This window comes from Episyrphus balteatus, chromosome 3 (assembly GCF_945859705.1).
Source record: "Episyrphus balteatus chromosome 3, idEpiBalt1.1, whole genome shotgun sequence".
Taxonomy (NCBI): domain Eukaryota; kingdom Metazoa; phylum Arthropoda; class Insecta; order Diptera; family Syrphidae; genus Episyrphus; species Episyrphus balteatus.
Genome location: NC_079136.1, coordinates 72,605,016 through 72,618,377, shown reverse-complemented (window position 1 = coordinate 72,618,377; position 13,362 = coordinate 72,605,016). Strand labels below are relative to the sequence as shown.

General features: G+C 31.4%; 1 protein-coding gene across 2 annotated transcripts in view; it reads right to left on the bottom strand.

Moving 5' to 3' along the window:
- Positions 1 to 13,362, bottom strand: part of LOC129913096 (dedicator of cytokinesis protein 3) — a 43,757-nt gene that overhangs the window by 3,524 nt on the left and 26,871 nt on the right. The window contains exons 5-15 of one of the 2 annotated variants that reach the window (XM_055991570.1): positions 7,514 to 7,634; positions 7,210 to 7,453; positions 6,932 to 7,149; positions 5,362 to 6,874; positions 4,482 to 5,302; positions 4,310 to 4,419; positions 4,138 to 4,155; positions 1,594 to 1,800; positions 1,360 to 1,534; positions 1,074 to 1,295; positions 775 to 1,011 (exon numbers count right to left, since the gene is read on the bottom strand). In XM_055991570.1, coding sequence (XP_055847545.1) covers positions 775 to 1,011; positions 1,074 to 1,295; positions 1,360 to 1,534; positions 1,594 to 1,800; positions 4,138 to 4,155; positions 4,310 to 4,419; positions 4,482 to 5,302; positions 5,362 to 6,874; positions 6,932 to 7,149; positions 7,210 to 7,453; positions 7,514 to 7,634 — 3,886 coding nt within the window. The remainder of the gene's footprint in view (positions 1 to 774; positions 1,012 to 1,073; positions 1,296 to 1,359; positions 1,535 to 1,593; positions 1,801 to 4,137; positions 4,156 to 4,309; positions 4,420 to 4,481; positions 5,303 to 5,361; positions 6,875 to 6,931; positions 7,150 to 7,209; positions 7,454 to 7,513; positions 7,635 to 13,362) is intronic. The other variant, XM_055991571.1, reaches the window with a different exon arrangement.

Here is a 13,362-nt window from a genome sequence, read left to right as displayed (position 1 = left end):
CATTTTTTTTAATCCAAAAACTATTTTCTTTTTTCAATATTTTATTATTGATTTATATAAAAACAACATATGTAAGTGCTTTTGTTTAAAAAAAAATCGTTGAAATTAAGCAAATCATAGGAGCCGTTTTTAAATAACTTTCAAAAATCAAATTCAAAATTGGTATATCACAGGTACCGTTATTTTTGGTTCAAAAAAATTAATTCCAAAAACTGCTACATACATATGTACATATGTACAAAGTTTAAAGTGGATCGGCCCAGCCGTTTAGGCTGTAGCCCTTTATATATGTAATTATTTTTTCAAAATGGTACCAACTTTGTTTTTTTTTTAATTTTAGACCATTTTAATATATAAAAAAATATGTTTTTAAAAAACGACTCAACGATTTTTGAAATTTATTTTCTAGCAATTCTTTTTTATACAAGAAATCAAATGGCATCAGAAAGTTAAGTGTAGAAGATCATTTAAAACGGTGTTTAGTGAATTATAAAAACCGATTTTATCACGATGGGAACAAGTAAGGGAAGAAATGAAAGAAAGGAAGACATTATGAACAGATACGAGTGATTGGAAAGAGAAGGAAGAAGAGAGCGGTAGAAGAAAAGATGGGAGTCAGTAAAAGACTCAAGATATAAGATATATCTCGCAGTATTTGAAAGCGGAATGGAAGATGGAAAGAACAAGGATAATAGCAAGAGTAATCAAAAAAATTTATACATTACAAACAAAAATTACAAAAGGGCTATAATTTCAATATAAGTATAAACATACCTCATAAAATCTGGCTATTTTTTCCGGCACAGGAACCATAGCGGTTTTCAAAGCTTGTGCATCTCCTACCGGACGAATATTGCTTATTTGAATATACTGATCTGGAGCCGATAAAATCGATGCATCTGGTGGACTGTTATTAGTTAAAATTTGAGCTTGTGGAAACTCAGTTTGTAATCTTTGAGTGAACGCTCCAATTCTTTCATATTCTAATCCACGATAGACAAATTGTTTATTCTGAAAAATTATAAAATTCGATAGGACAAATCTATTAATTATTTAAAATAAAATTAACTTACTCTAACAAAGAGTGGTAATCCCATTCCATAAAAACCAACCCGAAAATATTCAGGTTCTGGTCTCAACTGTGTTAAGATATTTTGGAAGAATTTCGCTTCCAAATTTAGAATTTCACTCAGTTTATTGTAATCGAACAATCGCGTTTCATATAAATGTGCCAATTCTTTACACAGAGGTATGCCTTTCTCCCAACATTTACCCTTATCAAAATATTTTAGGATCTAGAAAAAACAGATTTGGTTAATAAATAATTTTAATTTTATAAAAAAAATCAAAAACTTTTACTTCATGATAAAGTTTTTCTTTTCGTTGCCATTCTAGTTGATCAGTGTTATCATTAGGTGCATTTGATATTGATTCTCTGTCCCATGTCAACATGCTGGCATAAAGTTTTAGTGTAAAACCAGCTTCTGTATAATTTTCCGCTTGTAGATGCAAGTCGTGAAGTTTGTAAATGTATCTAAGAATGTTTTTATTTATTATTATATATTTTAGTTTATTTTATAAAATAATAAATACCTAAGATACATTTCTTTTCGATTGATTTCATTATTATAAAAATTGAGAAGATTGACAGTACAAGACATTCGTTTGTCACGATTCTCTTCTCCTTGCATAACACTGCGATAGTCTAATAATCGCTCGAGTAATCGTGTTACCGATGTAATAAAGGCAATGGCCGAATCTTTCCAATTTGGATTTTCAGTCTGTACTTTTTCCAGTAAGCTGTTAGAAAAGTTTACAAATTATATTTTTTTATTTTAAATTAATATAGAATTTATAGTAATTATAATGTCAGGCTAAATGTAAGATTTTAATCTTATTTTTGTTTAATTTAATCGGTAATTAGAGGAAGGTTACAGCGCCAAATATAATGAATTAGTATTTACAATTGACTTTAATAAAATTATAGTGAATTACTTTGTGGACTACAAAACAAAATATTTAACAAAAAAAAAAATCATTCTAATTTTGTTTTCGATGGCGCTGTCTGTTCTTCCAGTACTTCCACGATCTAATCACAAACATACATATGTTTTACTTATTTTAAGAGGATACAAATAAAAATAAAAAAATTAAAAACTAAATTTAAAACTGCTCTAGAGAAATCATAATTCTTTCTATTGTTAACTTGTTCACTAAAATTTAAAATCATGCCAAACTAATACTTCTTGACTAAAAACTTTGCGTGGACAAAATATATATTGAAAATATTTAAAATGGTAGGTGAAATAAAAGCGACGGGGATTTTTATGACAGTAACAAGTTGGTCAGTCGTGTTCCAATTTTATCCAAAACGGTATTTTTGTTGGGGAGGCTTTCTCGGATTTTCTTGCTTCTGATTCAAGCTTAGCCCTGCTTTCAAGCGAAGCATACTCTCATAATTTTTTTTTTTATTGTTATTGTAAAACCGAGAATGATTAAATATATCGTCGGCGGAAGGCAAAATTGTTCTAAGTATTTAATAACTCTATGGCGTTAAAAAAATGTTGCTTTCCGCAGGCGATATGTAGTTCAATTAAATGTTCATTCAAAAGAGAATTTGTGCTTTTCGATGCAGCGAGTAGCATTTGATTTTGATTGCCCAAAATGGTTTAATTAAAATATTTTTTTCAGGAATTTAAAAAAGAGAAGAAGGAATTTTTAATTTAAAATACATTTTCAACAGTCACCTAGTCACGATATCAGTTTTATTAAACGTTTCAAAAATCCGTAGCATGTTGATCTTTCACTCCTCAGTAAAACAATCGCTCTGGCAGCGATCACATCCGCATTTTTATTAACTTCACTAATGAGGCCTATTCCACAGTTTACTACATTTTTTACATCAGCTACATCAATGACTTTAAACATTAATTGCGTTGCGGCGCGCGGCCTGTTGGACTCCTCATAGCACTTTTTTGAACATTTTCACTATTTAATAAACCATAACAAATATTTTCCGACGTTCAATTGGGCTCAACTATTGAGGTTGCGGATGTAGTAAATGTAGCTGATGTAGTTAATGTAGTAAGCTCTGAAACAGGGCCCTGGTCGATAAAATCAACAACAATAAAAAAAAAACCTACCCGATAAAGCAAAATGGGATTCATTCATATCTAGTATTTCTAAGGATTACATGAAAATATTCTTCTAATATCAATACAGAATTTGCTTTGATTCACCAACCTAGCCATCTCTCAAACCTGCGACAAGATACACAAAAAAAAACAAATCCAAAAACAAAAGGCAAAAGGTTGATTCCAACCTTATTCTATACCGGATACTAAACGCAAAACACTTAAAAGTGACAAAAAAAGAATTGTTTTGAAAACTCTAACAGGTGTATGGAGTATATATGAAGTTAAATGAAGTTAGCAAAATAATTGATAGTTTCCATACTCCAACATTCTATGCGGAGATGAGGAAGATTTAATTATTTTGTTTTTCTAAAAATTAAGACATCCGCGATTAGGAAACAGAGGAAATATGAGTCAAAACATATGATCTTCGGATTTTGAACGCAATACTTTTCGAAGACTTTTGGCATTTGAAAGTTAAATGCCAAAAATCCATACTTTCGATAAATTGGAAGAGTTGTCGTCCCATCCGACTCAAAGGTAAAAAAATAACACTAAACAAAATACATTATTTGTACCTTCATCAAAAAAGTAATTTATATTTCGATTCTTTTGAAGAAGTGAGAATTTAAACATTTCACATTTCTAACCAAAAACACGAATTGGCAGGATCAAATATCTATTAAATCTTTAATTGTTAGCATTGGTAAAACAGTAATTTTAAAATTATTCTGTTAGCAGTAGGAAAAAATAAAAAAAAATGAGAAATAAAATATTATTTAGTTTATTTGCTGTTTTCAGTTGAAGCGATTAAAAAGTGATACGCTAGGAAAGAAAGACTTTAGGTAGAGTTTGTATAATGTCTGTAGAGATAAAGTGATACAAACTATAGATAAATCTCTGAAGAAAATAAAATAGAAAAAAAAAACCATACATTAGCTAGCATGCAAGCAAACAAAAACTAGACAAACAAAAAACATGAAAAAGTTAGATATTGACTTACACCAAGCTCAGATGTTCCCTTTTTTTAGATTAAAATGTATGAAACATTGTAAAGCGTGAATAATGAATAAAATTATACATATGGATAATTTTTTTTTAATGTTGGCATAAAAGTTGTTATTTTATTATATACAGAATATGATTACATTACAAATAGATAAACAAATACTTACATCGTACTAAATAGCTCTCTGTACTCATCATCACCTTTGTTTTCGCTGATTAAAAAATCAAGCTTATCAATTAATTCACTCTCAACCAGACGAAATGATCCTCGGGCAGACTATATGGAATATGAAGTGATTTTGGGTTTAAAATTAAAAATGATTTATTTATAATAATTACCTGTTCACATTGCATCATATCATAGAATACAGTAAGAGTAGCTTTTCTTAGTGCAGGTTCTGGTACAAGCGTGACTTCTAAAAATGGCCTTACCATCGAAGGAATAAAATGCAATTTTTGCTCCCCCAATTGTGACCACATACTGAGTATTTGAAATCCCATTAAAACTCGCATATCACCGTGCGAATTTAAAATTTTTCTTCTTTTTGTTTCTCTATATTGTTCAAGTTGTAATGATGGCTGCGTTAGGAAAGCTACAGCACACTTAAAATATAACCACCAAAGTGTTGAATCAAAAGAATTTGGTGCAAGAAACCGATAAACCAATGGTTTGGCGAATTCTTCCAATGCCTTTCTTAAAACATCATTTGCTGAGAGTTTCATAACAAGCCAATCAGATGGAAACACAAGCCAATCTTGTGTGAGAAGTTCTTGGAATAGTAATATACTTTTATTAAGAAACTCTTTCAAGTCTCGCGGATCTTTATTCGCACTCAACTCGTCCCAATATCGTTTATAGTGAGTTTCATCCAGAAGTTGTAGTAAACCAAGTAGACAGGCTACTAATTGTGCAAGTACAGTATTAGTACCATCCATCATGACTATAATAGTTTTCATTAGAATGCCTAATATATTTTTGCACAACGAGTCGAGATCATGTTGTAATGTGTTTGTAACTTTGTCTTTTTGCTCTCGTTGTAAATCATATAAATGAGTCAGAATCTCTGATATAATTTCCGAGCAAAGCTTGAGTTCGTCACGGCGACCGAGATGCATTCGCAGATGTTTACATGCCACTGATAAGACCACAGTACGGGAATCTAAAAAAAAAAGTAAAAATATATTAAATTCCTTTATATATTGAAATGAAAAAACCAACCATCTTCATGAAATAATTCTCCAGACACTAGATTTTTCACAGCATGTAACTTTGCCTGAATAAGTCTGATCGGTGCATCTCTAGGAATAGCATCCAACATATTACGTGCCAACATGCCAAGTTCTGGAGCTGGTAAAGTGTCTTTAAGCTGTTCCAATACCACACCAGTTGAATGAAGTAGAGCTTCTTGAGTTGGTATTATTACATCATATGATGGAACTGCCAGCATTCCATTCAAAGCTGTAAACAATGAATGCAAGTCTCGTCGAAATGAATCTTCATACTGTCCACCAGTTGCTCGAGCAAATAATTTCCTCGACTGAATGAGTAGTTTAAAAATATATTCGAGTGAACCAAAACATTTTTGAAATGGATCTGGATGTTCTGCTTTGGTCATAAATACAGCCATATGCTCAACTGATGTTATTAAACCTTTATAAACTAAAGCAGCTGCGAAATGATCTTCTATGTAAGCATTCATAACGGGTTTAAAATGCTGGAATTTATTGCTTTGTAAAAGGCTGAATATACTAACTAGCACGTGAAAAACTAATCCAGAGTATTGTGTACTGTTGCCTTCTTCATTTGAGAACATAGCAAATAATGCATCGAGAACATCCTGAAGAAACTTAACCAATTCCTCGTCGTTCAAACGCAAAACTCCTGTGAGTGAGTCTTGAATAGTTTCAGGATGTGCACGCCACTGAAGCAATGACAAAAGATCACTGTTTTGAGTTAGTTTCGTCGAACATAAAAGTGAGTTACACACAAAGACCTCCTTGGAGCTACGATGGAAGAGAGAACTCGATTCCTGTTCTGCTTGGGGGTCTTTTGGTTTACATGGCAGTCGTAGATACTGCGATGTAGAAAGTTTACCAGGATCTTCACATTTATAAACGTAGAGTTCGTGTTGACCATCGGTAAGAGTTGCTCCGCTAGGGTCCATCAAACGAGCGAAACTAAAACCAAACAATTTTGGTTCCGATTTCTCTCGTGTCGAACAGTGTCGGAACTCGAAGCGCACATGTGCAGTGGAAAACTTATCAATTGGGACACTCAACCGGATCATTTCGTTCCAGCAAGGAGAGTTTTGGTGATAGAGAATTGTAGATTTAAATGAGTTTTGGGATTCCATTCCAGAGGCGGGCCATAATGAATCCGATAAAACATTGCCATCAATATCTAGGACGAGTACAGTGACCATGATATTTTTAGCAGTATTTTTGCCACCACGTTCAAATTCACCACGTTCAAGAGTGATAAACATATCGTTGCGAACGTCTCCGGGCATTATGACATCGGGAAAACCCATTTTTCTAGTTATAGTTGTACCTTGAAATAGAAGTGGTTGCTCTTGGCGAGCCTGACCTAATCCACCGTGTAGAAGTTTCAAGGACACAACAATTCCGGGTGAGTTTTGATTGCCTGTTGTAACTGGGCAAAATTTGCCGCTAGATTTTTTAATTATAAGCTCGTGAAGCTGATGAAAGTCTTTTTCTTCACATTGGAAAATCTGAAAGTGAATCATGAAATAAAGGTTCATAGTGGTAAAATAGGTTTTGAATATTACCTTAATGTTGTAATCTTTTTCTTCGGTTTCGACTGTGTTGTCGAATTGACAAACATCGCCTAGAGATAGAACACCCACCCCAAAAGGTCGACGGAATGTCGATACGTATGTGCCGGTATTGGTTTTTTCTACCTTTTTCACTGATTCAGAGTGAATAATTTTACCAACTCTCATAACGACGGCAATTAGGTAAAGCTCTTCGCCAAGATCTGCAGCACCTTTTTAGAGAAAGAAAATCGTACTAATTACAAAATCTTTCAGTTTTTTTGTCTTCTTACCTAAATCAGTAAAAACTGTACATTTACTATGAAGTTTTTCGGAATAATTCGAAATGGTATCCTTGGAAATTCTCACCATAAATCTTTCAGATAAGGCTTTCATTTTATTTGGACTACCATCGTAGAGGTAAAAATAAACTTCGGTATCATCACCGCCGATTCGGTGACCAAAATCACGCATACAAAAATATAAATGATGGGTTAGTATTTTTCGGGTGGTTTTTCTTCTTAAGGTTCCACGACTCTGCAAAAAATTCAAATGGATTTTATTCGTTTAAATGAATTTGTTTAATAAAATTCTTACCGATGAAGCCTTAGCATTGTCGGCGCTAGTAACGTGTACTTGATAAAGACGAACAATTCCTATTTTATTTGGATCTACTGCTAATGGACCCACTCTAGGTACAAGATCAAGTCCAAGTTTTCTGTGAATTAAATGAAAAGATAAAAAATAATTTTTGTGTAAATAATGGTAGTATCATTGAATAATTATGCATAGAAGTAACACCAAGAAAATAAAATCCCCTCTGAATGAGTTGTCTTCGTTCTACAGGATTGTGTATAAAACCCCTTGAAAAGGGCTTTTTGGTTACTAAATAACCAAAAATATGATACAAACTTTTTTTTATGTTTTGTTTCTTATTTTTTTGTATTATTTTCAAAATAAGCAAAATTTAATAGGCAGAAGAAATTTATTATTGAGTGCAATTCTTATTTAATATCCTTTTGGGTATTTTAGTATCAAGGCCAAAGTTGTAATTCACATTATTTGCACATTGTCCACGTACACTGTGACGTATACGTGATATTTTTTGTATTTATTTATTTAATGTTTTTTTTATTGAATGTGGAAGCTTAGCTGAGGAGTAGACGGTTTATCAAGATAGAAAATGTATGTTCATATAATCTGGCAATATAAACGATTACTTTCAAGTATCTTGCTGAATGGAATGATAACACTAGTTTACAAAAAAATAAAAAAAATTTGGACACCAAGTGCCGTAATACTTTCCGTATAGATTTTTACCCAGAAAACTCGAAAATCATATTTGAAAAAATGTGTAGGTATGGATAAGTTTTCGAGACATAATTTTTGAAAGTTTTTTTATCCAAGTACACTATTCGGTAAAACGGTACCTGAAAAGTTTACCCTTTTTATAATTTGATCATTTCGTTCGTAGGTCTTTGCGGACATCTGTAAACATTTCTTTACCCTAAGCAAGAGGACAGATTTTCATCAAAATTTTAATTCAATACTGTGTCACTTAACTGTATCCTCATACAACTCTGAACAATTAAAAAATAAAAAAAGAAAATTTATTGTTTCATAAATTAATTTAACAACAAAAAATAAAGGGGTTTCTAGTAGGGCGGCTTAACATTAAAAAAGAGTTCAATCGTGCACTTTGTGATAAAAGCATGAAATTAATATCGTTGGTAGTACTCAATATAAGAGTTATTTAAAGGCCACTTTCTATTCCATCCGGAAGTTTAGATACAAGAGTTTTTCTGTGTTGCACTCGCTTAGTTGCAGATCATGCATATAGGTAATGAAATATATTTATTAATATGATACCTGATTTCGAGGTATTTTCTAACGCACAATCGAATAAAATCAATACCAAAATGTTTCGACCATCATGTAAAAAGTTATTAGACTCTTTTTGAATTTTTTTTACTTAAAGAGCAAGAGTCCGAATATTACCAATTACTCCTTGAAAAAAGTGGTAGATTGATAAAATTTTGTCTGGACGTTTTATATACCATAGAACAAAATAATATAATATGCGCATCAAAATATTTCGGGTTAAAGTGTGTTTTTTTAACGAGAAAAAACGCTTTTGAAACGGTACCGTTGCATAACAGTTAAAGTTTATGCATTTTTTTTTCAACTGCATAAAAATGTTATACATTCTGTGAGAATCAGAAATAAAAACAATTTTAATTATATTTACCATGGAATATATAATTTTCATGACAATCTTAAAGAACTTGCTTTTATTTTACATTGAATTTTCATAAAAATTAATGTTTCGATGTAGTAAGGTGCCTGAGTAAAAGTATGAACAAAAATTGTGCAGTTTGTGACAATGGAACCAAATTTATATCATTGTTAGTAAACAACAAAATATATTATTCTAGATAACTAATCATGTAAATAATATAATTTCAAATTTTTAAATTATTCTAAAGCATTCCGAGCAATTCCCAGTAAGCTTTTGTTTTTCGGCTGTGTTAGATTTTTACTAACTGAGCTTCCAAGCTTCACGAAAATACAACTCTTCTCCCACACAACTTATCTGATTTCAAAAAAATTGTTTTTTTTTTAAACTGCATTATTATTATTAATCCGAAACAAATATTTTGGATTACCTACAAAAATTGGAATTAAGGTTTAAATTATCAAATTCCCCAAAAATGATATAATTTACAGTAGTTGTTTGCCATTAGTCAGAAAAATATATGAACTACAATGTGGTAATGTTTTATCGGAATTCGAGAAGTTGTTTTTGAAACTTGAGTACCAATAAATCAATAAAACAACCTGTTAAATTGATTTTATTTTTTTTTTTTTTCTATAATATTCTATAAACAGTTAATTATAGTTTAGTTAAAAAACATACATAATAAATCTCGACTTTTAGGGATACCTTTTTGTATGACAAAATATTAAAACGACAACATCGCTTTTGCAAGAAATCTATCCATTTCTCAATGTTGAATGTTCATTGACCAGTTGATAAAAAAAAAAACAAAAACATGATTGCCACTGCCGCAGGTATAGAGTTTTTGTATTGAATCATCTCATCTTAAACTCGATGAAAACTCGTTTTCTACCTGGCTTACGCACAGATATACTTTTTCTCACAGAGTCAAGCCGAGTCAATTTGATTGTAACTCTTGAGTGAAACTTATACTATCAAAATTTTTATATATACCAGGTACATATGATTGTATTATCTACCTAACATTATACTTTCTGTTGTATTCCCATGTGTTGCCGAAGAGCATTGAATATCAAATGGAATGCAAGACATGGAATTATGTACATAAGGTACATTCAACGATCGCTATAAAGCCGAACTCTGCAGAAACGTGAACCTTTTTATTTTTTTTTAGCACGTCCAAAGGTTCGAGGCGAGGCAAGGGGTTGGGAAGCACGAGTTAGATAGGAATAAGGTATTGAGGTATGAATTTGAGTTTATTAAAAGTGACTCACATGCAGTAACAAGAAGTAACAAGTAACCATTTTTATTCTTTTGGAACTAGTTTACGAAAGATATTGAACTATTGAATAAGCATGGAAATAACTGCAACTCTCTTTTAAACTCTAATTTCATTATCTTCCTATACCATACCTACATTTCCAAATTTAGTATGATTTTTATTTGTCAATAGATATCAATGTCAAAATATTTATTTTAAAAAGAAACTAACAGATTCATCATCTTTTACAAAAGTATTCAAGATTTTATACTATCACGAGCTTCTTGGTAATAATAAAGATAAGGCATATAACATTAATGAATGTATTCATAAAATGTGTGTGTTTCATTTTATAGGTACCTACAACGGTGCCTTGCCTATTGTATAAATTAAATCATGGGCTTCTTTCTCTTCCAGCTCGCACCTACGCATCAATGATCATAAAAACATGAATTTTCTTATCTTATACTTGTATTCCTCGAAAAAGCGTGTGCTGTATGGAATCTTTAATGAAGTTGACATGACAAAGCGCAGTTTTTCAGACAAAATTTTAAAATCTGGGGTATTTTTATTGTTACGGGTGTGACACAGTTACTTAATTATTTGATCTTGATTTGTGTACTATTCACTAAATAAGATATTTAATTGCGCCGTATACAAATGTGTAATGTTAAAAATATATTGAGAACATTAGATTAAATACCTTATTTAGTGAATATTGTAATTTATTTAATGATTTCGTGGATTTCGCATTCAGTAAGAACCAACATTTTATTGCATTTGCAGTAAGCATATACATTAGGGTGCTTCTTAAAAATCAATTTTCGAAATTTTAATGGGACACCCTTTCATTTTGTTCTTCCTGCCTTAAATATAAATTGGTTAAAATTTGGTCCAGTTTAAACACGTTCTAGGGGTCGCTACCACAATTCAAAGTTTTGAAAAAGTACTTTTTACGCTTGTAGGGGAGAGTGGGGCCAAATGTAACACTTTTTTCTAAAATCGATGGTTCTCCTACAAATTTGAAAGTGGGTCAACCAGACCTTTTTTAAATTAAAGACCCATGTTTTAGCTCCAAGATCCATCATAAAAATTTAGCAAAACATAACGGTAATGTTGAAAAATAAAGCTTCCAAAAAAAAAATCGTGTTGTTTCAACTTACCCCACATACGGGGCAAAGTGTAACACATACCGGGGTAGGTTGTACCAAGAACTAAAAATAAGAGAAAAATACCTTTATTTGTTTATATTTATTTATTTTTAATTAATAACAATAAAAACAAACCTCAGTCATGAAATTTTGGTGCAAATTTGTAAAAAGTGGAGCAAATCCAAGATTTCCAGAGAAAATTTGACAGTAGTCTTAAATAAAAGTTATTCGAATTCATAAATTGTTTTATAAGCTTTATGAATTCAAGTGGTGGTTCAAAAATGTGTTTCCAATTTCAAAATAAATACAAATTCAATTACAAGCATTCATATTCAGGGTTGTTAATTATATTAGGTAAACAATTTTTCAGTATAGGTAGGTTTTTACATGGTACAACTTGCCCCGGAAAAATGTTACAACTAGCCCCAGCATGAAATTTGGCACATAAAATCAATTTAAAAAAAAAGCGAAATTGATATAGACATAACATATACACGCAATTTGAGCCAAAACACAGTTGCATATAACAAAAAAACACTTAGCACTCTATCTTTTTCGGGTAAAGAGGTAGACCAAAAATAAAATTAAAAAAAAAAGTTACAAACATGCATTTTTTGGGCACCACTAGTGTAACTTCTCACCCTGTCGTCTAATCTTCATCTGAAGAAAATGTGCCGGTAGATATGCAAAAATTGAGCATTTTTCTCCTTTACGCGTTTCTTAATATTGAAAGGAACATCGCTTTTTTTAGCTGTTAATTCTTACCCCTGTTACATTTAGCCCCACTCTCCCCTATCAATAATAAAAACATTCATCATTGCATAAAAAGCATAATTACTTTTTTGGGGCGAATATCTTCAATTTCCTTCGATACAGTATTTAACACCCTTTTAATAATAAACACACCTATAGTGTGTCATATAGTGCAATTCTTCATCGATACCCATCATAAAAATGTAAGAAGTATTTTTTTCTGAACCTCCCGGTACTAATTATCCTATCATTCCTGGATTATACCTATGGAATTCCCAGAACAAAATAAACTATTATATCTCTGTGTTATAGGTTAATGCTTCTTATAATAATACGGAATCATTAGCTGTGTTTTATTTTCCTAGTGATCCGGATCAGTGCCTACGTTCTGTAACTTAGTCGAGAACTTCTCGCATCGAAAAATTGTGAAACAAAAATTCCATACGTTTCTCTATTTGGAAAAATAACCTGTGTCTGTATCTCGATGTGAGAAGCAACCCTATAAATTTTTTATTTTATTGGAATTATTGGAAACTGTCAAAAAAAGGGAAAATATTTTTACCTTTGGCCATCAAAGGTCATACACATAGTTTTACAAAAAAATATCCCAACGCTCGGTAGTCCGAGCATGATTACCAATTTTTTTTCAAATGTCTTACTTTCTCGCATCCTTTTTGCTTGTGAGTAATTTTGGCAGTTTAATCGAGAAATTATCTCGATAATTTTCTTACAGACACAGTTTTATTCACATTTTTCCAGTCTGTCAACCATTTTGATTCAGAAATGTTTCAAGGCGATAAAATTTTGTTTATAGAAACAAGCGAATGTGAGAAAATGATTTTTGTGTCGATTCACATTATTTTTGTTCCGATTTGCGTGTTTCATGCGAGAAATTTCTCGATGCGAGAGTTACAGAACGTAGGCACAGATCATTGTTTTTAAAACAATGATCTAAAATGATTTAAAACAAAAGCAGGATTTTTGCTTTGTTATTGTTTCGCAAATAAATCAATGATCTGATCTGGATCACCAGGAAAATAAA